Source organism: Pagrus major, chromosome 11, assembly GCF_040436345.1.
Source record: "Pagrus major chromosome 11, Pma_NU_1.0".
Lineage (NCBI taxonomy): Eukaryota > Metazoa > Chordata > Actinopteri > Spariformes > Sparidae > Pagrus > Pagrus major.
Window position 1 is genome coordinate 12,632,962 of NC_133225.1, and position 25,453 is coordinate 12,658,414.

General features: G+C 41.6%; 3 protein-coding genes and 1 long non-coding RNA gene across 4 annotated transcripts; 2 read left to right on the forward strand and 2 right to left on the reverse strand.

Moving 5' to 3' along the window:
- The first annotated feature begins 771 nt into the window (after positions 1 to 771).
- LOC141004768 (inactive tyrosine-protein kinase PEAK1-like) lies at positions 772 to 3,639 on the forward strand. Its single transcript, XM_073476427.1, has 4 exons — positions 772 to 836; positions 1,070 to 1,206; positions 1,514 to 2,055; positions 2,392 to 3,639. Exons 1-4 carry the CDS (start codon positions 772 to 774, stop codon positions 3,418 to 3,420), a joined length of 1,773 nt encoding a protein of 590 aa, XP_073332528.1. The 3' UTR covers positions 3,421 to 3,639.
- A 1,403-nt stretch (positions 3,640 to 5,042) lies between these two features.
- Positions 5,043 to 11,273, reverse strand: oaz1a (ornithine decarboxylase antizyme 1a). The gene is given in 6 exon segments (XM_073475867.1): positions 5,043 to 5,690; positions 6,550 to 6,635; positions 7,004 to 7,179; positions 7,636 to 7,722; positions 7,724 to 7,790; positions 11,109 to 11,273. Coding segments are annotated over 6 exon segments (666 nt in total). The 5' UTR covers positions 11,228 to 11,273; the 3' UTR covers positions 5,043 to 5,559.
- An 856-nt stretch (positions 11,274 to 12,129) lies between these two features.
- On the forward strand, positions 12,130 to 14,553 carry LOC141004399 (uncharacterized). Its single transcript, XR_012179812.1, has 5 exons — positions 12,130 to 12,280; positions 12,504 to 12,574; positions 12,663 to 12,797; positions 13,337 to 13,413; positions 14,305 to 14,553. It is a non-coding gene; the product is annotated as an uncharacterized lncRNA (long non-coding RNA).
- Positions 14,554 to 14,591: 38 nt separating this feature from the next.
- On the reverse strand, positions 14,592 to 18,413 carry amh (anti-Mullerian hormone). The gene is made up of 7 exons (XM_073475866.1): positions 17,856 to 18,413; positions 17,482 to 17,742; positions 17,232 to 17,401; positions 17,026 to 17,137; positions 16,852 to 16,951; positions 16,344 to 16,762; positions 14,592 to 15,287 (listed from the first exon to the last, which is right to left on the reverse strand). The coding sequence occupies exons 1-7, from the start codon at positions 17,974 to 17,976 to the stop codon at positions 14,866 to 14,868; spliced, it is 1,605 nt and encodes a 534-aa protein (XP_073331967.1). The 5' UTR covers positions 17,977 to 18,413; the 3' UTR covers positions 14,592 to 14,865.
- Between the last annotated feature and the right edge of the window lie 7,040 nt (positions 18,414 to 25,453).

Below are 25,453 nucleotides of genomic sequence, written 5' to 3' on the forward strand. Positions count from 1 at the left end.
TTTATGATTATTACATAACAAGTTACTAACTTTGCTTCTGCTTTCCTCACATCCACAGCTTTGATGTCAGTCACAGTGTGTAATGCTCCCTAAAATAAGTGTTCCTTTCCATGTCATCATTTATAGGACACAGAGAATTTACAAAGTTGTTTGACTATAAATATTCGTTCAAAATGTCCTAGTTGTGCAAGATTTGGACGTGGTAAACCACCTGTCTGTCTCTGCTAAAACATTTTACCTTTCCTTTAAGTCAGTGAAAGCAAAAGCTCTAACAAGTGAGCACCAGACCCTGAAGAGGGCATTGCACATGTAAAGCCTCAAACTGCATCATCCCAAAGAGAAAGGTTCACGCTGAGGCCTCTCATAGCGAATGTAGATCATCTGCAACTGAGAGAAAGAGAGAAACAAGAGTGCATATTGAAGGAGAAGGGGGGCTCTGCTGCAACTGCTCTTCCCCATTCTGTCAAGTTGAGGTTAGCTCAGAGAGCAGTTTTGCCCTCATAACAGACACAACTTTTTCCGGTACCAACCTCAAGCCCTGACAATTAGTGCCAAAGATAACGACAGCAGAAAATTCACAAGAAAAACATGCAACTACACAGACCGAGAGAGAAGTGAGAGGGGGAGTGACTGATGCAGATGGGACGTCTTTCAGAGAGGCGCTGAGTTAGCCACCTGTGAGCTTCAACAGACACTGTTGCTCTGTGACAGCAGTGAACTGTGAGAGAGGTGGCGGAGCGGGTTAGGTCGTGTTAACTTTGTAGATTGCTGATGGCGTCTGGTCCTGTGAGCAGAGTGGAGGAACAGCCACCAGCGCTGCCTGTCAAACAGCACAGGTAAGACATAGATATCCTAAATATTTGGGACAAAAGTGGATTGCATAGGTATTGAAAGTACAGTTTAAATCCTTTGAAAAACATGCACAAACAAATCTTTTTCGCTCTTTCAGAGACACTTGTTGCAGACACAAACTTTCCACTCGAGAATAGCTGCAGTCTGTTGATGCACCGTGCATATATTCATGCTGGAAGGGTAAAGACTTGTGTTATTTGTGTATTCTCTCACACAGGAGTCGCTCCAGTGTGGAGTCTGACAGTGTTATGTTCAGCCCTGTTGGACTCCAGCATCAAAACTGCTCATACAACGATGTCTTCCCTGAAGCCACTGATTGTCATGCAGCCCAGTGCCCCATACACCAGCGCTACGGTAGGTCTGCAGACTGATGAAGTGAGTAAGGTTCAAGTGAGGGAAAGAAACCACACGTACGTAAAACAACTCCGAAGCTAGTGTATGCAGAGACATAATTATACTATAATGCGTGGTTCATTCTTCTCAGTTCGTGTTTCGCGTGAGAACTGAAAAAGAGGAAGCAACCGTCTGAAACTCTTACTTTCAGTAACATATGATATCCAGACAATGACTTGGCAAACTGCATTCTGCCACTGATGACTCCAAAGTGTTGCATGCTCATTGCTCCTGCTCTGACCCAAATCCCTCTCACTGTGTTGCTCAGATCCCTCCCAACACCAGGTGAGGTTTTTCTCTGATGGCACCCCGCCACCTGTTCCAAAGAAGAGGTTAGCTCGCACCCTCTCCCTCCCAGGCTTCAATGCAGCTCCACAGTCTCCTCTGCCTCCATTTTCTCCAAGACCACCTCAAAACTTTGACAACCCCCTGTACATGATGGCACCAATACCCGACACCTATTTCCATGAGGAGATGGAAGAGTTTAAAGCAGTCACAGGCAGTCCTGCCCCCTTACTGACCTTCTCCCAGCTGTCTTTTGACACCCCAGACGAACATCTGCCCTACCTCTTCAGCAGCTTCGACGACCAGAGGGCTGTCTTTCAGGGGATTCAGCATCGCCATCTCCTCTTCCTGAGAAGTATGGCACAAGGCGTGGATGCTGGGATCCTGCTGCAGGGAGAGGCCCTCAGCTCATACCAGCCTCAGGATTTCCTGCTGTGTGAGGGCAGCGAGCCAAAGCACATGGGAGACGCCGTTTACTACAGTCTGCACAGCCCCAAGCTCCCAGGGAGGGTTCTTGGTTTAAGGGTAATGCAACAGTTTGTTCTGTGTGATAATGCATGAAGTGCAAATGTTTCTGTTGTATACTGTGCTCACTTGTAGTTGAAATCATGTTTAAGACAAAGAACGTGTTGCACCCAGCAACCAGTCATACAAACATGATCTTTATCACGTTGCCAACTGTGACTCTGACTTGCGGTGCCAGAAACACTTCCTCTGAACTGTCATCAGGTGACACAGCTGCAACAGGAAGGCTAGATATTTTTTTTTTTTTTCATATTGAACACATTGTTGCAATGCAAGGGTTTCTTGAACATGAGTTTAGTTTCATGAACTTGTCTGTTTTCTGTCTTTTCTGTGCAGGTACCCAAACAGACTGATGACCCTGCCTCAGATCGCACCAAACACCAGCCATCACATGTCAACGTGCAAGATGTAATCGCTCGTTTCCAACCAAGCAGGAATGATTCAGGTCTCCTACAAACTCAACCAGGCTGCATCACTGCTACAGCACCAGGGGGAGGTAGCAGTGAGAACATTGATCTGCCTTCGGTTCAGTCGCTCCTCCAGAGAGGTCAGTCAGTGAGCGTTGAGAGAGACCTGCCACACGCCACGCTAGAGGACTTTGTTCAGGATAGCATCTCGCTGCAGAGCACAGATTGTTTGGACTATGACAGACAGGTATGTGTTCTGCTGCTGCAGGTATTAACGGGCTCGCTACATCTGTACAATATCAGTGCCTCTGCACCTGAGCTCAGACCTCTGGAGATCTTTTTAGTGTGGCCCAAAAGAGAGAAGGAAGAGGGAGGAAACAAGCAAGGACAGGATGCTTCTTTGAAAGAGGCAATGGAGTGGGAAAAGATGGAGAGAAAAGGAACGATCCAGATGTTATGGAGGAAACACGGTTCCCCTCGTGTGGTGTTAACCCCGCTATCATCTGCTCTTCCTGTACCTCACCCCTTCACCCACATTAAATCCCAGATTGGAGCCTTAATTCAATACTGCCTCCACTCACAGGAGAGCCTGACATCTCTGGACTCAACTCAGTCCAAGTCCCCATACCGAAGTGGGCTTCTTCATCTGGCCTCTCTGCTCCAGAGCGAGAGCAGCGGGCCGCAGATGGCCGACATGGTGGCCATGCTTCAGGTGCTCCTCTGGGGGCCACGTGTCCAACTCTTTGATCGCAGACGCCCTATGACCACCGCCGTACACAACTGGCTGGCAGTCAAGCGAGCCCTGCTGGTGATGAAGTTGGCAGAGAGAGGGCTGGTCCAGGATCAGTCTGCTGTGGATTGGGAGGACTGCATGTGCCTGAAGTTCCTGTCATTCACAGACCCCGAGACGGTTGTGAGTGTGACCAGTCAGCTGTGGCTCACTCTGAATGTGGACTGACATTTAAAGTAGAAATGAAATCATTCCTTTGAAGACTCTTGGATGTTTGCAGTCCAACACAGCAGGTTGTAAACTGTCAGTCTGCGTCAGAAATACACTACTAATGTGTATGCCTTTCCCATTATTATTTTAAATATTAAGATGTGAATTTACCGCTTTTCATAATGTGAAATTAATATAAAATGCTGCACTTTAAATGATTAAACATCTTGCTATAATAACATTAAAGGCCTTGAAAATGTCTTTTCTCATTCAGCTTATCTACAAACTATTTAATGCCATTGGTTTCTTGACAAGAGATTTCTGTTCTTCTCTGTGCTCTCCTCACTGGTTTGAAGGGGGCAGCGCTCACTTAGAAAAAGGTGATTATATATTTCCATTCACCAATCAGGATTTAGCAACATTTGAATCAGATCTGATCAGATCTTCGACCACGCTTCACAGTTTAGGTGAAATACTGTACTTGGACAGTTTTTGACTGTTAAACTCTTAATAAAAATAACCTTTAATTGTTGCTTACTTGAATTGTTATGTAATAAAAACAAGTTTTAAGGGCTGTAAGACACCTACCGCTTAAATAATTGTGCTACGGTTACGGTGCTTACTAGTCCCCACTGACTGGATCGTATGATTATTCTTAGTAAATCATGAAGGTGAATACAATAGTGAGTAACTTCAGGTCTCCACATGCATCATGCTTGTCACACCAGTTAGGAGTATCTGACACCCATGTTTCTAACTTCATAAAATGAACAATTGTGCCGACATGCATGTTCAGAAGTGTGAAAGTAAGGTGAGGTTTGAACTTTGGTCAAGTTTTTTTTTTCATTTTCACACTTTTTTTACAGACTAGCTGAACGGTGGGCTGAAACTAACTCATGTAGGTGAGGAAGTTGACCCTGTGAAGCGCTTTCAGTGACAGTCCCTCATTTGTATAGCGCCGCAGAAATGTAAAAAAAGATGTATATGAATAAAGGTCTAAATAAAAGATTTTATAAATATTTATGTATAAATAAAAATAAATATGGGACTAATAAAGAGAGAAAATACTCATACATAAATGAGATAAAATAAAAATGGAAGAAAACAACATATAAATAGATGGATTTTGGTACATTTAATTGCATATTCATTTATTTGAGATTGTAGCAGATTTGGTCTTCCATATACCAGCCCTGGCCTCAAGCTAGGGCTGCACAATTAATTGAAATATAATAAAAAAAAAATGCAATATGGCTGGTAGTACATAGTTTAAATAACATGAAGCTTCAATTTTTTGAAAAAGGTTATGTGTGACAAAACAGCTGTACTGTACTGTGGTGCTGCTGAGACGTCCTGGACTACAAATCTTGTTCTTCAGATGTAAGTTAACATGTTTGTTTGGTACAAACCCCAACAAATGTCACGTCATCATGATTTTAATAGGTTTTTTTCCAATTAAAATGATTTTTTAAAACACAATTTCACCATAGGATTTTTTGACCATAACCATGCAGCCGTACTTAAAGCGTGAAAACTTTTTTACACACAGTCAGTCAACACAACATATGGCCTAGATCCTCTTAAGTAAACTGATACCTTAATTCTTACATGCGGAGACAAAAACGACAGATGTCACTCTCTAAGGTGAGCACTTTTATTTAGTACAGTTACAACATGCAGATATCTATCAAGTGAATCAAAGAATCAAATGAAAATCATGCACACATTAAAAAAAAAATCAATACAAACAGGAGAATCAAATGATAATCACTATGAAACACACCTACTTACATAAGTAAGATGAATTTATCATAAATATTACACTGTGGAGATGATCATCAGGGTGTTCAGGGAGGGTGAAGAGGAGGTCAGCACTACACATCATGGAAAGTAATACAGTGGCGAGGACACATTGCCCGGATATTATGTGGGCGTTTGCTTTACATTCCTGGTATATTAACATCTTACCCTAGTGCAAATAGCATTGAAACACAGCACATCGTAGGTAGAGGTAAAACAAACACTAAAGGAACCTGTGACAGGAAACCTCAACCGTAACTTATCTGGTGAAATATATTGATTTCCAAAGAAATGATAAAGATGTGTGGGTATGGATTGAAATAAGAACAACAAACATTTGTAACTGCTCAGCGTCATTTAATCGTCGTCAGAGGAGTCTCTCTCGATGCTGTAAGCCATGAAGAAAGCGTCAGGGCGGGAGGGGACGAGGGGATGACCCGGTCTCACAATCTCAAAGCCCAGGAAACTGAACGTACGCAGCAGGGATGCTGAAGGGGGGCAGGACGAAAACACATGTAAATCTCTTGAGACTTAAATACTGAGCTGGATATAAAACACAACTGAGACAAAACTTTCTACAACTAATTCATGTCTTGAAGTATTGTAAATACTGGGGGTCTAAATACACAAAATAATGCACGTAATGTGAGTACGTAAATGTATAAAGGTTTAGGAAACAGCTTGTATTGTTCCCCTGGAGTCCCAATCATTATGTCACACCATAAAGAAGGACAACAATAAACAATAAACCATTAAAAAAATCTGTCCTTACACTTGCAGGTAAAAAGTCACCACCTTATCTGCCGAGACAAGGCTCAAGTTCATCGACCGCATTTAAGGTCTGATGTAGGAAAATGTTTTCAACTGATTTATTAAATTATTTAAAGAACACAACGAGAAAAAATGTCAGGAAATCATATAGAAGTTAAATCTGACTTTGATTTGACTCTTGTCTGCTATCATCCAACTGTTTCCTGTGTTCCTCATCCAACTTCATGCAGTCCCCCCTCAGTTTGTACCAGCATGTAGCCTCTCTTTGATGGTCCAATGTACATTTTCAGTCACATTTGTAGTGAAGTGTACCTGAAACAGTACCTGTACAATCTGCCTCACACTAGCTACAAAATGTTTGTGCAGGCTGGTCTCCTAAACGATGCATAACAAGGCACTATATACAAAAAAATACTTTGTAAGGCTATATAAGAATGCCAAAATTTATTCAGAGAGAATTTTCCTTGACATCTGCTAAACTATTCAGTTGGTTTAAATTTAAATTACCTGCGCTAAAACAGTTTTTAAAAAATGAAGCATTAACAATTCAAGAAACCCTGACAAGAAAAGTCTCACCTCTATCGTCACGGTTCTTGTGGAAACAGATGAACACGTGATCAACCTGCAGCTGCTCTTCTGCAAATTCCAGCAGAAGGGCAAAACTAAAGAAACAGAGCAGACAGAAAGTGTTAATGTTTTATAGGAGGGATGTTAATGAATTTCAGAAGCAAATAATTATTCATGACGGTCCAAGTACAACTTTGTCAGCCATACCAGTGCGTAAAATAAGATTTTAACAACATTACCTAAAGTTTTATGGACTGTAACTTGATTTTAGTACAGACATGTTTTAATTTGATACGACAGCTCATCTATGGTACGAATTAATAAATTCAGATTCATTCATGTGTTTTATTTGCAATAAATCAACAATTTAGCTTTGCTTTCATTGTTTCATCATCAAAAGTAGTCAAACTGCGAACAAAACATTTCTTTGATGAATCACTGACAAAATGTTGTGCCCACTGACCTGTCTTTGCTGCCCTCGGGCAAAGTTCCAGGAGGGATTTCAACATAGAGGTTCCTTCCTTTCAGCGCCGCCCTCGAGACGCAGTGCTTGCCTTCAGAGCGCCGGGGCTCAAAGAGCAAGAACCGCACTCTGCTGTTGGCAGGGGGAGGCTCCTCAAGAACCAGCAACTGAGTATCCTGAGAACAGCGAGGAAATGTGTGACCCACGAGAAACACATCCACAAACGACACCAAGAATAAAGTTACAATTACAAGCAGACATATTGAAGTGAGTGTGACTTTAAGCTGGTGAAGCGCACATGAGCCTGACACATGCTAATCTTTATCAAAGATGTTTTGATTAGCGGTCTTACACTGTGACCAGCAGAATGTGCTGATCTGTCACTCTGACCAAGATTACATTGGGCACCTTACAGTTTTGCAGCAGAATAACATTATCATCATTGGCTTGACTTAAGTCAGAGAGCGATAAGATTCAGAACTGCTGAATCGCATCTTTGTGTTTGTCGCTCCCCGTCGATACGTCTGTCTTTCTGCAATGTTAGCCTAAGGTAGGTCTACCCTGCAAACACACACTCCTACTAAGAGAAGTCAGTTTACTATATAACACATATAAAAAGTGGCTTAACTTACAGAATAGAATAGCTTAGCTGAAAGATTGCGATCCCGCTGGTCATTCCCTCGCCCACCTGGGATCTTCAGGGGTGGGAGAGGGGCATCAGGAGCACCACAGAGGCCCCGGACACGGGTTACTGCAACAGCGGGAGCACCTCCTGGGACTGGAGATACTGGAGGGCGACACAAACATACACACAGATGGAGCCATCATAAGTGGGGTATTCACTGGAGGTTCTGCTTCCAATCTCTGAATATAAAGAGCAGGCTTAGCGTACATTACACTACTGGGTAACTCATCACTGAGATTACAGTAAAACAGTTGCTACGGTTGAGTGAAGAAAATACGAGGCACAGATCAATCGGTAACTTTTCTCACCTCAGGCAGATGTCTGCACCAGGTGTTGACAGATAAACATTTGACTTGTGGGCATTAACAGACAGGAAGTCTGAGTGGTTTATGTCTACCAAATCACTGACGACACATGAAAAATGTCACAATTTTGTGTGTCAACTCTCAGTAAAATATTCAGTAAAACCCCCCCGAAACAAACTGTTCCCATTTCAGAAAGGCGTCATGATTCTCATCACTGTCCCCTGTGGAAAAATTAATTGTTCATATCTGAAGAGAGACACTGAACTTCCTAAAAACAGATCTATAGCATGCCTTGGTTTCTGTGAGATAGCATTAAGCTTGTCACATGATTCTTAGAGGCAGTCTGCCAGAGGAGCAGTCTGTTTGTCTAACCAGTCGCCCTACTTTGGCCCTGCACTAGCCACTCTGCTCCAGTTTACAACAGACCCGGACAAAAACCAGTTTAACCAGTTTGAGATCGGCCGTTTCAATGGAGACGCCAGTCAACGTTCTCTATAGAATTAGCTTGGCTCGCTTGTGCGGCTGCATACATTTGCAATGTTGAGAGTAAGCCTATTCGGGAACGCAACCCATAAACAGCAACGCTGCACATGCACTCAGACGTGCACAGATGCTCTTACGCAAATGCCACTGCTGTGCTAAATGTGGAGCAGATGTGTGAAAACAAAATGAGAACCATTGTCACTCCCATAACTCTGAGTAAGCATGTCAATATACAACCTATCGCTTCATCTTGCAAGGCATTTGAGATCGTAAGCTAACACAGGTCCTCTCCAAATCCAATTAAAAAATTATGTTTAACGGCAAAAACCATCACCACCTTTTCTGCACAAGGCTTTCAATCGACTTATCAATTCAGCTAAAAGCATTCTTTGAAATCCACATGTCAAAAGCAGAGAGCAATGCACATCACGTCCCAGTCACATGGACGAATGGTCTCTTGAGCCTCTGCTACCATTGCCATGTATTCATTTCACATAAAAGGACAACTTATCTCTAGGGTGTCATAATGTGAGTATTATTAAAGAGGTCATATTATTCTAATTTTCAGGTTCATACTTTTATTCGGGGGTCCTAGTAGAAAAGGTTTACATACTTTAATTGTCAAAAAACACATTATTTGTCTCATATGGTGCATTACTGCAGCAACCCTTTACACAGGGTGTCTTGAACGCTCCGTTTTAGCTACGAAGTGAGACATCTCGCCTCTGTTCGATCTCTGATGAGAGTTGCACATGCGCATTACTTCACGGACAGGACGTAGCCAATCAGGGGCAGAGTAGGGCGGGTCATGGCGAGCACGGTAGCGTGATCTGAAATAATGCTGCTACAGCTGCTAACCATGGCTGTGGTACAGCCGTATACATATTTTTAATCATATATACATAAACATATATATTTATATAACGCCTGTTACATAATGATGCACAAAAGTTACGTAAGGCTCGACTCCAAACCAGGTGTTTCAGGCAGCGCAGCAGTGTTTAATGTGCAAGAGAGTAACTTGCTACATAACAAAATAAAGGCAAGGCAAAAACCCGACAAGAAAAATATGACCTCTATAAGTGTCTGTGCTTCAGATCCGTGTAACATGCTGTCATACCAGCATCATCTCAAAAACAGAGAACAGGATCGGCAAGCTGTGAGGGAATCGGTCCAAAGGGGCACTTGCTGATGTCTAATAAAGCTGTGGCTCTACGGCTGAAAAACAACTCAATGAAACTCTCCGTCCACAGTCTTCATCAATCATTATCACTTGAGCGTTTAATAAAAGCATCCATCGTGTCACCGTGAACAGAAAAGTCTCACAATAATAATGCATCTATAGAACAAACAACAGCTCCTGTACAATATGTCATCATTGGACTCAACAGTGCCCATACCACCCCCCCTTTGCAGTGCAGTGGAAATTTCCTATGAGTGCTTCACAACAGGGTAACGTTAGAGCGAGGCAAACAGCCTCGACCAGAAATCATGTCAGAGCACGACCGAGGTAAAAATCAGCCCCAGGCTAATCGCTTACAAGTTAAAAAAAAATTATGACCGTATTTCCAGGCATCTGATCACATTTGCAGCCAATTCCCACATTTAACTGGAAGTGAGCCAACAAAACAGGAATCCATTTGGCTGGTGAATGCCCCCGCAATGGTTAATATAACACTGAGTAAGATTACCGCACGTCACAGAGGTTATTTAAATGTTGATCTATCTCGAATGATTGCCCCATTGTAATTACACCAAATTTGGATCGGTCCCCTTTTCGACAAGTTGCAGGATGTCAAGGTTAGCTAGGATCTGAGCCCGAGGGCGAAAATGGGGCAAAAAAACAAGCCGTGAAGCCACAATTGTCAATTCAGTCACCCTTTCAACGATGTTTGGTTAGCAACGAGCTAAGTGTACATAATGTTAATACACATTTTAACGTCCTGTGTATTCCCACAGGAGCTAAGTAATTAAAATGTGAAATATGACCAAAATATTGTCGTGTTATTGCCACCGATTGTTTTCACTGCGACGCCGAGAATATGAAAACATCGGTGATATAACCGCTAGCTAAGGCAGCTAGCTATGCGACTACGCTGACATTCATATTAACACCGAAATAATCGTTTGCCCGAATAAAAATTCAGTCTCAGCATTTTTACATTGAGTACGTTAGAATAAACAAGAAGCTAAACCATTTTTATAGATGGCAAAGTCGACACTTGTTACGCTAGCTAGCGCCATAGCTCTCAGCTAACGTGTTTCTATTGCGTTTCACATATTAGCTTGTGCGTTAGCTTAGCTAGCTAACTGGAACACAGATAAACAGCGACGTTGAGATTTTGTCCATTTGCTGAACGCCGATGATAAGTAAATGTCTTACAACTGAGATGTACACTTCTGTATTTCAGGGTGATTTATTTAAGACGCTTATGGAAAAAGGTATGAATCCAAACGCGCTTCATAATGTGTTTTTTAGAAGCGTCAAATGAAATAAACAGCGCTGTTATGTAAACAAGAAAACACGGGTGAGTAGCGCTGCAGGACGTCTCCTCGCTAGGCCGCGGTTTTTAAACTTAGCCTAGCGTGCTAAATTAGCTTATAACAATTCACAACGACGACAGCGACATACCTTTCACTTTCGGGTTTATTACTGGATTGCTCAATAACAGGCATCTCGGATAAGTTTCTCTCTTTTTCTCTCACAAAACAATGACTATTCAAAATCGTCTGTAGGTTAGATTTAACCATCCGGCCAGCGTCAGCACCAGCAGCTCGCTCTGTCCTCTCCTCTCCGCTAATGCTGAGCTAACAGAGCAGGCAGGCTGCGGTGTTTGTCAGGGGCGGGGCCTGTGCACCGTGACGTAGCGCGGTGAAGTCATGACGCAGTTAATGAGGCATTTTTTTTAAATAAACCTGTCAGTGCTGGTGTTTTATTATTACACTGTTATTACTGATGCGTTTATATGCACAGTAACAGTATTTTACAGTTGCAAAAGCTCATCGTGTTTTTGTTTTTTTAACGTAAAATCTTAATTTGTAAAATTACAGGAGTAGCAAAATATGCAAATACTCAAGTGATGTGAAGTACATGAGTAAATGTACTTAGCTACTTTACACCACTGGTACTAAACACACAGGTTTAAAAGTGAAGCCTTGTTTTATTCTTCTTCAACAAGGCAAGATTAATAATACTTAAGAATCAAAAGTACAGGTAAAAGTCAATTACACATACATTTGTATCATGTATATACTGTATACTGAGGGTCAACCAATTATGGCATCTGATATTCAGCATTTTTCTGATAAACAGAATCAGTGTTTTGTTTTTGTTGCCGCTCTGATGCAGCGTGTAATCTGCAAAGTAACTAGTGACTAAAGTTATTCAATACATGTAGTGGATTGAAAGTATAAAGTAGCAGAAAATGGAAATACTCGAGTAGAGTACAAGTTCCTGAAAATTGCACTTAAGTACAGTACTTGAGTAAATGTACTTAGTTGCATTCCATCACTAATAGTATCTTAGTCAAAGTTTCATTATTTTATCCCATCTGGCATATCATCTTTCTTATCAGTGAACCAGAGGCTAAGAGGCTGGTAACACTCGTCCGCCTGCCGGTATGTATGTCCATCATTTTCCTTTTTTCAACAGTTGTCATCTGTGCCTGTCAGTCAAGGAGCAAAGCAGCCCGGTGCAGGGTGTGTATAACTCTGCCCTGTTGCCAGCAGAGCAGAAATCACCATCAACACAACAACATTAACATTCACTTCAGCAGGGAGACACAACTCAAGGTGTCACATCAGGTAAGTTTCTATTTTGTCTGTTGTGGGTTTCATATAAAACTGAACTGAGCTTCTGTAAATCGAATATCCTTTTCAAATAGCTGCAGGTGCCTATTTTAAGCTGACTAGTCTTTGACATACAGTCGGCTACAGTCTGAAAGACTGTGCACATGGCAGCACGGACACAAATAGTCTGCAAAAGTTAATTCTATGCATGAGGAAAACACACTTTTCTTTATCTTAGCTTCATTCAGATTCAACTTTAAACCGACAGGACTTCAGGAGCCAGAGTCGAAACCTCTGAAAACATCACAAGTAAGAAACTCGTCCTCCCTAAACAACCGATCAAGTGTATACTGTGGCAGCTAGTACATGCCTCTGACTTGTTTGTGTGTGTCTGTAGTGTCTTATGACAGGATTCTGTCTATCGAAAACTTGAGCGATGTTCCAAATCCATGGAAGGGATTCACTATGAACCGCTGCATAGTGCTGACGCTGGTCGTGCTGCTTGTGAGCTCGAGTGTAAATGAAGTGCATGGTGAGTGCTGCACTCATGTCACATTACATACAGACAGGAACACACACCTGAGATTAGAATGATGAGTAAGAATGACAAATATGCTGTTTATCTAATGTTGGTAAAAAGTTTTAGATTAATAAATATTGTGCATCTGCTTGTGGCTCCAGAGGAAGCTGCATCTAATCTGATAAATTGCCTCCAGTGATGTCACTCAGCAGCAAAGTTGCATTGTGGGTAATGTAGGCACCATGTTGTAGTCCTGTAACACTGTGAGGCTCATTATGGAGAGTTTAAAATTAAAAAGTCTAAATTGATACGGCAGAATCAGAGATATCGATGTTTTTATTCCCATGCATTCTTCTTCCTTTTCAAAACGTGGTGCCTACATTACCCACAATGCAACTATCAGGCAATTTAACAGATTTACAGTGGCAGTCAAACTCCCCAAGACCTCTAAACACACTTTAATGTGTGAAATTGGTGGAGTTACCCTTTAAAGTCTGTCTCATCTGTGTCAACGGGGCTTCAGTGTCTTTTATGTTATCTTGTTTTTTTAGAAGCTGCGGATTATTTTGTTGAGGAGACAGGCATCAGGTCTTTCATTGGGAGTCTGCAGGATGGATCAATATATCAGGTATCGTCTATGTAACACTTGATTTCAAATAGGTTTTTGTGGAGTTAATAATGGTGGGATAATTTTGTTTCAGCTCATTCGCAGGATGTAAATGGGATCGGTTGCAGCCCTGCAGCTGAACCAGTTAGCGCTATGCTAATAATGTGTTTCCCAATCCTTTTTCTCATCAATCTCATGGAGATTTGGAGAAAAGGCTGTAAAAATCTGGAACTAAATAGACCGCATTTGAATTTGCAAATGCTCACGTATAACCAGCTCAGTACAGGGATGAGCACTAACACCAGGGTCCACCCTCATTTCTATCTTACTGAAGTCAACCTGTCCACTGCCCACTTTTCAGAATGACTCCCCATCTTCATGAGAGGGAAGGGAGGGATGGAAGCTGGATGATCAATGGGGTCCAGAGCCACAACAGACATTGGCGCTGACGGGGTTAATGATATTTATTGTTTCCAGGTGGCCAAAAGCTCTAGCAGTGCCCCTGATTACAGATTAAGATGTATAAATGCTATCTAATGTGTTAAAAGAACCGTCACCATTGGTCATAATTTATTATGATTACTTAATCAATTTTGTGTAAATGGTTTTAGTCTTGAAGCCATCAGGGTGCTTTCTGTGGTAGTGACGGTGAAGCAGCTCCAGGATGTCTCTAGATGGCATCATCACCACAATTTGTCTCCCTGCGCTACAGTTAAACAGCAGATTTGAACCAAACACAAATCAAAATATTTTTAATATAATCACTGTATTTAAGGGTGGATTTTCTTCCAAGTAATCAAACTTATACCCTACCCTACCCTACCCCTAATCCTTGAAGTGACTGTATCATATACAGATATTTGTGGTTGTATGTGTATTTGAACCCGACTGCGTGTTGCTCTCTGCCTGCAGATTTCCGTATGGGACAGTTTCATGTGGTGGTGGGGATCCGAAGAGGTCGGAGTGATAAGAAGAAGAAAAAAGCCGATGGGCACCAAAGTGGTCCTGAAACCCAAAACCAAAGAGTGATTTGCACACAGCTGTTTAAAGAAAAGTGAAGAGTCCTTTACTGTCACAACAACCAACAGGTTTCTGAATAAAGAAACAGTCTTCCATGTACTTTGCATTTAATAATAAACAGATACAGAATGTTACATTTAATCCAATTTGTATTGTACAATGTTTATTTTGTCTGGCAGGGCATGCTTTATTCAAAAATCTTTATCACATTTTAAATCACTAAAAACAAAACCTTTACATGCACAGAAAGATCATTTCCCATTTTAGAGTGAAAAAGATTTGATCTTGGATTACAATTTATTATGGTTTCAATAAACTTGATCATCCACTGCAAATAAAACACGCTATATGTGAAAGTATGTAAACTACGGAGACCTCCGTCAGTTAACATGTGCATCTATTACCATTAACACAGTGTGAATAAATAAATGACATAAGTACACTCTCACAGCTTTAGCGGCATCCACACTCCTTCGCCACCACATTTTCAAAAGGCCTGACTTGAGTCACATCTTCATTGAAGTCCACCACCTCCAGAGCTTCGTAGGCCACAGGCACGCAGCACGGTGCCCGCTCATCCACACTCTTGCTCGCCGCCTTCTCACTCTCAATGTGGGAGTTGAGCAGGACGGCGTGGTTGGTGGGATTAAACAGTGGGACAGCGCACGTGCCATGGCAGTTGTCAATGTTGGCGGTGTTTGGAGCCAAAAGATGCCTTTCAAGGGACACAGTGAGGCTCCGCAGCCCACATATGTTGCGGCCTCCTGGGCTGCTGGGGCCGGCTCTGGTTGTCCGCAGTCCTCTCTTCAACTCGTACGTACGGGCCACTGTCTGAAGGGCCTTCAGCAGGAGAAATGCACAGTACTGGCTCTCTCCTGTTCTATGCAGAAGAGGAAACAGAAATATCAATTAACTAGAACGACCGCTTGGTGGTTATATGCCTCCGCTTTAAAGCAGGTAAGGCTCCCAAGAAGCTACAATATGCTACAAGGTCACTGCGAGCTCACAATATTTAAGGCTGCAGTGACTTTTGACCTCCAAAATCGAATCAGTTCACCCTCGAGTCCGAGTGTAGGTTTGTGCTAAATTTGACAAAGATCCCTCAATTCATTCTTGAAATATTGACCTCGACCTTTGACCTCCAAAATGTAATCAGCTTATCATTGAGTCCAAGTGGATCTATGTACCAAATTTGAAGAAACTCCCTTACGGCTTTCTTGAGATGTCACATTCAAACATGAGGTTGCAATGACCTTTGACCTTGGACCACCAAAATCTATCAGTCCATCCTTGAGTGTATACAGAAATGTGTGCCAAATATAACGAAATTTCCTCACGGAGTTCTTGAGCTTTCGCATTTACAAGATGTGAGGTTCCAGTGACCTTTGACCTCCAAAATTAAATCAGCTCATCCAAGTGTGGGTTTGTGCCAAATTTGATGAAAATCCCTTCAGGTGTTCTTGAGATATCAGTTCATGAGACAGGGGATTGCTGTGACCTTTGACTTTTGACCTCCACAATTGAATCAGGTCATCCTTGAGTCAGAGTGGACGTCTGTGCAAAGTTTGAATAAAAAACCCCTAAAAGCGTTCTTGAGATATCGCGTTCACAAGAATGGCACAGACGTACGGACGCCGGCAAAAGTGGTAATACAGTTTTTTGTCAGATGTGCTAATGCAAATACTAGTCTACCTCTTACAAGCAGGGGTTACTTCTGTAGTTGCCATGGGTTTTCATTTAAACCAACCTTAACATTCACGGACGAATAGTATGAAATAATGATTGTAACATCCACTATTATATGCTTTTTTATATAAATAATACATCTAAAAAATCCATGTTTGGAACATGACAGGGCTGTGAGGGTGCATGTGACTGAAATGTTGGGAACATTTGCTTTAGGAGACTGTTTTTTGTAGGCCACACATCACCTGTTGTCGGTTCCTCCTTGGGAAATGCACTGAGTTCTCTGAGCCTCCCCAGCCTCTCCGTGGCTCGGTAACCAACATCCTCCTCCCTTATTACCTCCATTATCTGCATCGCAGTCTGCTCCAGCCTCTGCCCGAGCTCCTCTGCCAGTGCAGCAGACAGGGCCAGCTGTCTACGATGCACCTGAAACGTGGAGCAACAGGTAGAGAAGGAGAAGATGGTGAGGGCCGAGGAGTTGATCAGTCCTGCCAGCAGGGTTTCGCTGGAGGATACGCCCAGTGTGAGGGGAGGCATGGACTGTAACGAGGTCAGCTGGAGCGGAGGGGACTCAGGGTGGTTCTGAGGCGTGACATCACCCAGGAACCGCCTCAGCTCACAGAGGAAGGAGGAGGTCTGCGAAGAACCCGAACCATGCGTGTGTCTGAGGAATAGAGTAAAAGGGTGTTACTGAGCACCGCTCTGACAGTAGTCTGGTAATATTTAAACAGGGAACATGAGAGCTGAGACTACCCTGTATCAGTTCCTCTTCCCCCTGAGAAAAGCAGAAGTGGAATCAAGTTGATGTTACTTCCTGATTTTCCACCAGTAAGGACGTCTCTTAACCTTTGCTCTGCAAAGACAGGAAATGTGTCACATGCTTTCAGCGTGAACAAGACATGATATCTTACTCATGTCATCTCTTACTCATATCAGGGGATTTCGTGTCAGCAGAAATCCTCCAGTTCTGGTGAATGTTGTCCTCTGATGCTTTTCCCGTCAGCATCATGTACTGTGTTTCCCCTGAAATGCACACAGACTAGAGAAGACAGCGACAGGAAGACCACAGAAATGGTTTAAATACTCCAGGACAGTTTCAATTCATGCATTACTCACAGCAGACCTTCCTGTACCTGTGTGTTAGGCTGCAGCGACTGACTAGTAAACACGACGTCCAGGTTTCCTCCGCTGAGGGGACTTTTAAATGCCAAGAGCAGCACAGGGTTCAGCCTGAGCAAAGGTGACTGCGGGAGGTCAAAGGTCAACATTAGGGCTCCTCTCTCATCTTCCTCTGACAGGTGCACTGATGGAGAAAACAATGCATGCCGTGAGATAAACAAAAACAAGATTTAAACAAAAATTATGGCAGTCAGAGTACCGTACCTGCAGCTGGATGCAAAGCCTGCAACCCGTTTCTGCTCGCTTCCTTAGTGAGCTCAAATAGGACTGAGCCCGACGGATCATCAGTTGCTGTGCAGATTCCAAACAGGGTCAAACTGCGGTTTGTGAGTTGCCCGACGTTCCCCACAGCTTCACGCAACGCTGCGAATATGTCATCCACAAAGCATGGCGCATGATGAGGCACGGGATTTTTAATTTCCGAGCCATCTCCGGTCTCTGTGGAGCTCGTTGCATGGTGATCTCCTTTGATTCAATTAGAAAAACATGAAATTACATTACACGGCTAGAAGCAGGAACTGCATGCAAACAATCCAATTTTTGCACAAATCACATAAACCACTTCCTTGGTTCCTGACCTGTCATCTTGGGGTCGTGAGCCGGGATCAGTGGCTGTCCGTGTGAGACGTGCAGGGCCACGCAGAGCCTGGTCCAGCAGAGCATCAACGCTCCACAGTAGAAGACATCCACACCTAACATGCTGCACTGTCTGTCTGTCTGTGTGGTCGGACGTTTCGCAATCTCTTGTTATGAATGGGTCAAGCTCATGAGGATGGGAGTTATATCCTCCCACCTTCCATTCTCACTAACAAGGGAACACACTGCCAAACTAGGAAAGAAATGCCAAAAGCGGAAAATCATTTGTCCTTGATCTAGACTGCTTGATATGCTTACTGCCTAGAAAGGTGCTTTTTTTCACCTCCAGAAGGCCGTTTTGGACACACACAGATCGTCCCTTTCTGTAGATTAATGGAGACGAGCTCAGATATTAAAGGGAGGTTTCAATATTATCGTAGCTTTATCATTCCAGTTAGATATAAAAGACAAGGTCAGGTTTCTTCGCTGAAATTCAAACAACTAAGCTGCGCAGGGAGGAAGAATCAGTGAAAAGAATAGTCAAAGTATAATAAATTGCATGTCGATGACAAAACACACACAGTTTAAGTTCTGATTTAAATCTCTTTTAATTATTATTGTATTATTGTTTACACTGTGTCTGTTCCCTTGTGCTGCTGTGTCAATTGACTTTCTCCCACACTGGATCAATAAAGGTACATCTTCTCTTATCTGTTTTGTCTGACGATGAAGCTCACAGCAAAAAGGACATTAGAGCATCTTCTGTAAGGTGTTTTTTAGGAATAGTTCACCATTTCGGGAAATATACTTATTCGCTTTCTTGCTGAGAGTTAATTGAGAAGATTGGTACCACTCTCATGTTTGTGCACTGCGGATGAGCCAGGAGATGCTTAGCTCACCTTAGCTTAGCTTAGCATGAAGGGTGGAGGTGAGGGGAGGGTGACATGCTGCAAATAGCCGCAGGTCGGACTCAAACCCTGGGCCGCTGCAGCGAGGACGCAGCCTCTGTACATGGCGTGTACACTCTACCGACTGAGGCACTGTGGCGTCCACATTGCACCTTGAACTTTGACTTCATCTGTCACTGTGGCTTCTGTCATCTGTCTGTGCTCTCTCTGGGTATTGGACCGCAGGGTAAGTTAGTCTACCAGCACTTCTAAACTAAATCAACTTGTGGCTTGATTTGGCGGGCACAGGTCAGACTATTTCTTGTCTTCCTGTCACTGTGGGGATGACCACGTTTTTTACACCTCACTATTTTGTGCAAGGTGGCATCAATCTCCTCTCCTCTCCTTTTTAAAAAAATAATTATTACAAGCATTTACTTGTACTTATTATCACTCATTCACTTATTTGTTTCAAGTGTCTGGATGAAACAATATCCTTCAGAGCAGATATCCTATGAATGTGTACAATATATCTGTTCTCATTTATGCCAGAAGGGAGGCAACAGTGTACAGTAACAAGTAACAGATCACATGAAGGGATCTGATTCCTTTCAAAGAGCCGTCCCCCCCGTCACTGCTCGCACAGCTGCAGGCTTGTTTTGCACACAGTCAAGGTCTCAGCGGTTTAGCAGCCATGTTTCCCAAGAGAAAAGGCCAAGGCTCATCCTTGTACACAACAAATCCTCAGAAATGACAAGAAATGATCTAACGCAGTGTTTCTAGGAAATTCCCTTTGCAGGTACCACATCATCTCCGTTACTTACAGACGGCAACGTGAGGTTGTTTCTGTATGTTCATGCTGTGGGAATCAGGGCTCATGTCCAACAGTATTTTAATCTGTAGTAATCTGGAGTTAGTCTATATATTTATCCACTCAGAGGTGGAACTTTGAAAGAATCTCTATTTAACAGTGTAGATACTGCGGCCTCTATGTTGGGCTATTTAGACCGCTTCAATGTTTTCAAATGTTGATGAAACTATTGTGGAGATTTTCACATGTGAAGCTTCACCTCACAGGCTCGATGCTGAGAGAATACAGGCATTTTGTTATGGAGCAAAAGCAACAGAGAAAAGCAAAACACGTTGACAAAGTAAAGGAGAAGCAACAGAAAAGAATAAACAAAAATAAAGGGATAGAATGAATAAATAACAATATAAAATATGAAGTAATGTGTGAAATAAATATATAAAGAAATAAATAACAAATGAGAAAATAAACAAAAACTGCTTTTTTAATTTTATTTAAATGTATTTTTCTCTATATTTCCACCATTTTTAGTTTAATTCTTTATTTATCAAAATGTTTTTATTCCTCCTGATATTTCAAGTTACTTTCTTAATCTTTGACAGAGTTATCCTTTTTTCATTGCACTCCTGTGACTCCATATTTTGGCACAAAAACAAGTATGCACTTCTCCGTGCTATGATACTGGAAGCTCTGGCTATTTGTGAGAAAGAAGAACTGCTTATAAAACAATTTCTCGAATGTTCACATCAATTTAGTTTGAAATAGATCAGTGGTTTTCTAAAAAAATCTATTCTAATAAGAATTTCACTTTAAGAAAAACATGACCAGTATAGTCATATATTATGACATTGTGTTACTTATAAACAGAATTAAAGTGAAAATAAATTATTCCACTTTTTGCTCAGGAACCCCTCATACACACGTTATAATGAATGAATGAAAAATCTGATTGCTGATAAAATTAATTAATTCAAAAAATGTACTTTGTCTCTGATGTAACATGTAATCTGTAATTTAACTAATAACTAAAGATATCAAATAAATGTAGTGGAATAAAAAGTACAATATTTAGCTCCAAAATGTAGTGGAGCGGAAAATTAAAATAAGTAGCTCAAAATTGTACCCAAGTACAGTACTTGAGTAAATGTACTTAGTTACGTTCCATCACTGGTGTAAACCTCAACATCTACACGTCTTCCATGAGGAAGTGGAATCACACATAAACGCCACTACACACAACAAAGTTAATTCAAATATTATATGAAACATTTTTATTAATAATCATAAAACGCAGAAAAAAAAACATTAATTCCATTTGTTTCATTATAACATCTTAGGATAAAAGCACCAACACCGAAACAGTAACAATTTTATCATGAAAACCCAGGGCCTTTTGGAAAGTAGGTTTGCCGTTATTGCACCTCAAACCTGCCCTGGCTGCACCGATCAGAGATCACTGTACACAGACTGTAGGTCACATGAGTCCAGAGTCAGTTCACCCCCCAGATAACGAGGAATCCACACAAAGGACAGTGAACCTCCTTTTAAGAAACACGAATCTAGACAGAGGCATTTGTGAGATGAGGAAGATGCTGAAAGTCTTAGCCATTTCACAGCTTCTCGAGATCAGACCGACTCATAAAGCTTTATAAAGCTGGATTTCACCGGAGAGGCTCGATGTGTGCGACAGTGAGAACGAGCCTGAGGGGATGTGATGAGACAGCTGGCTGATTTTACCTCGAAATACACTCGCTGAGGGGTTTGCCCTGGTCCTGAGTTGGGTTAGAGAGGGACTTCACTATGCCGCAAAATGTTGAATACGTTTGTGACATGCAGTAGTTTATTAAAGAAAACTGTTTACTTCATTACATGATTTCAAGCAATCTGGGAAGTTCCTGAGTTAAGACCTTTGGCAGGATTTAGAGTAAACAGCCTCGACTGCAAAGCTCTCGCAGATTAATAATGTACCAGGATGGAGCATGCTGGAGAACTGCATAAAAGCTTTAATTCAAATCATGCTCATGCACCAAAGGACTTGAATAACAGCACCTCAACCCTTTGACTGATTGTACTAGTAGCTACAAAAACTGGTTGAAATCTGTAATGAGTTTAATCTCCTGCCAAACTATTCTCACATGCGCACACACCACGCCGCCCCTCCGGATTAGAGAAACTTCCATAGGTTAGACCGGACCGTAAGAAAGCCGCCAGGCAAGCTTGTGTTGAAGATTATTAAACCATTAAACCCTGCAGCACAACAGGAAAAGAGTAGTATTTATCAATAGCTGCAATTTCCTTGTTTTAAGTGAAGGAGAGCACCGTGCTGTCTGTCTGACTAGTAGTATTAAAAACTGACAGGAATCTGAAGACACAATTAAAAGCAAAACATGTAACTGCAGTTGTATCAAACACCAAGAATAAGAAAATCAAAACAGCATCAACAATAATTACAAAAGACCTCTCAGTGCTGGTAACAAATGGACTATAGTCTCTAATTATCTTCTAAAAGGACTTTTCTTCTTTTCACTTGAACACTCGCAGGTGAGTGAGTGCACAGGACAGGAGTTTTAAAATAAAGCTTTCCTTATTAGTCTAATCTTCCCTTAGATATGCACTGGCAAGTGAAAAAAATAAATCACACACTCGCACACACACACACGCGCGCAAACTGAGCTTAATTGTATTCGATCAGAGAAAAAGGACGCTCGGCTGCTCCAAGTGATGCACACATACACCCTAACACAAGTGTTTTACATCAGCATGTCTTTGCAGTTACACAACATGCTCACATTACAAGGTAGGGCCTCGACAGTAAGACATCTAAAGTCAGACAGTGCGTGTAAAGGAGGTTGACACGTAGTTTTGTATGCACCAGTAAAGATTTAGTCTGTAAGATCTGGATTGACTGAGAACAGAAGCACCATCTTTCTTGCAGAATCTGGGTTGGTAAACAAAACGGAAAAAAAAGAAACGATAAAACAGAAAAGTAAAGACAGTTCTAGTGCTGGAGTCTAGTTCTGTTCAAGCCACAGCACCTTTGTTTGTGTTTCTAGTTCTGTGGTGTGTGTGTGTGTGTGTGTATCACAAGGATTCAGGGGCTGTTGTGTCGCCATGTTGTTAGGCACCATCTGTGTGGAGATGATTCTCTCTCCTTGGCTTCAAGCCTCCTGTCTAACAGGTCGAGTTTAAAGTCACAATGCAGCACCAAAACATCCCTACTCACTTATATATAGACTCATATATATATATAGACTGTATATAGATACATTTCTTATATACCTTTCTGTTTATGGAGACAAACAAGGAGAAATAAAAGGAAGTTATGTACAAAAACAGTGTGTCTTGTTCACGAAAAGATAAGCAGCTCGCTTTTGAGAGCAAAGCGGGCTGACTTATGTTTCAAACTGTGGCGTGAGAGGTCCTCATACCTGTTTACTCTGAGCCAGCTGCTGCAGAGTCAATTTATCTAAAATGTGGCGCCTACAGTTGTATACGAGGCATTCAAAGAACCAGACAATAGCACATTAAATATGAGAAAGGAAATGCTGAGAAAAGGCTTTACAAATGTCCCTGTGTACAGCACCAAGTAATGGATTTGTTTTTGATGTTTTCACTACAGAATAAATAAGATCAGGTACAGTCCAAATGTAGCACCATTGTTTTCAGACTGTGAGTCAAGTACACACACTGTTGCATTCTAAAATGTCAACACATTTCAGGATAAAAAAAAAAAAAAGAAAAACAAATACAAAGGCAAATGGAGAGACTGACGGCATAAATATAATAATCTAAATTATACACAACTATACAGAATGAATCACATTCACAGTACAAACATTCTTTACAAAAAACAAATTACACAATTAAAAAAAAAAAAAGCAAACAAAAAGGTGTGAAGAGAGTCCAGTAGTTTGTTGTGGTCATGTTTAATTGTTTTCTCAGTGTGTGAGGATTTGCATGCATGAGTGTGTGTCGTTTGTTCTATACTTCCAAAAAACATGAGTGAGTCCTAAACATTTGCTCAAACCTGCGTGTCCCGACAGCAGAGATAAATATGAATTAGCTTAAAAAGAGTTAAAAATTCCTGCTCTAAGACTATTTCTGCTGCGGTCCAATGTGGTAGTGTGATTTACCCAATTTGAATGAAGAAGAAAATGTTAATAAATACAGAAATTAGTTGAATCTTATTTCTTTTGCACCTGGATTCAGCTTCACTAAAGCACTAAACAGTGTCGCCACGACTCCCTGACAACACTTGGTCTCTACTAGAGAGCGACTGACGATGTCTGCAAAGAGCACCATTTCATCTCATTACATGTATTTCATGGGGTCTTTTTCTTAAAATGAAAATGTACTCAGCTCTGCTCAGCATTATTGGCACCCCTTGAATTAACATTTTTGTGTTCCGACTTAAAAAAAATACACTCCCATATTCTTCTTTCTTCAGTTCATTCCTTTAGAGAATGTTAAATATGCCTGATTACTGTCACAAAATACCAAATAGATCTTTTTTGAAATAAACAAACATAATTTCATTGATATGTTGGATATTAGAAGAGAAACACTGAACGACACCTGAAGGATTATTTTAATCACTCAGAATCAATCTTCATTGGTTTTGCTCCAGTTAGTAGCAATGAAAGGAAATATTAGTTTTGTGTGCCAAAGGAGGGCAGCCAGAACAGCATTTTACAATTTTTGCTTTTAAGTAAAAGGGACACTGAAAATACCGCAAATCATCACCGCAACCAAAGTTTAAGGGGTGTCAACAAACCAGCCAGGACTTGTACATCTTCTGCTACATGAGTAACTATCTTTACTATTCCAGTGTGAAGCTAGACCAAAGGTTCCTCATCTTGTTTCTATGATGTTGCAACAAATATTGAATTTCAATGAAAGGAAGAAAACAGATAAGAGAGCATGCATGCAGAGAGGCAAACTGCATGATATCTGAGCAGAGTTCAGCGAACTGGTCTGTGTGTGTGTGTGTGTGTGTTTGCACTCAAATGAGGTGCGAGTTTGGAGGGAACGTGACTCCTGATAACTTTCAGCTGAAAAAGGCGGACTGTGTGCTTTGATCGATCTGTTGTTAAATGTCACAAAAAATGTTTTGGTCTCTTATAGTGACTACAACAAAACGATGACACACTGTCATAATACTGAGCACCTTCATTTTAATCCAGACATCCTGGATAATTCAGTCCATTCAGTGACTTGCAGCAGCCAATACTGACTTTCAAATTATAGCACTCCACACATAAACCAGTAGCTCTGAATTCTGCTCAAGGGGACCATAGTGGTGGTTAGTGTGTGCGTATGTGTGTGTGTGTATGTGTGTGTGTGTGTGTGTCAGAGATCCCAGTACAGAAGCCGGTCTTGGAGGCGGTTGGGTAGTGCAGACGTTTTGAAGCACCACTGAGTGAGGAGAGTGCCTTGGTCCACACCTGGACATTTGCATAGTTTATTTAATGTTGAGGTAGATTTCATCAATTACCTGCAAAACCAAAACAGACAGAGAGACACCATGAGTGAGTCTAAGGCTGCACGGCAAAGAAAAAATGAGCTACAACAGTATTATTGTACATCCTGTCAGTTATCATCCAGCATGTTTTTTATACTTTATATTCACTGGAGAAAATGTCACTCCCGCCTCACATGTCCAAGTGTTGGCGCTGCTGTACGAAAGAAGACAACTGGATTGTTTTTTTCCCTCAGAGTTGTAAATAACAACAACACAGGACAAAACATGAGTTTATTCAATCATTTAATCTATAATAGAAATGGATCACCAGTTAACCTTCCTTTATCAGGCTGACTGGCACAAATGGCACCACGCTGGAATCGAACTTTGGCCGCTGTGGTATGACACCCTAGCAGGTGAGCTACCTGGGCGCCTAAAGTGCAT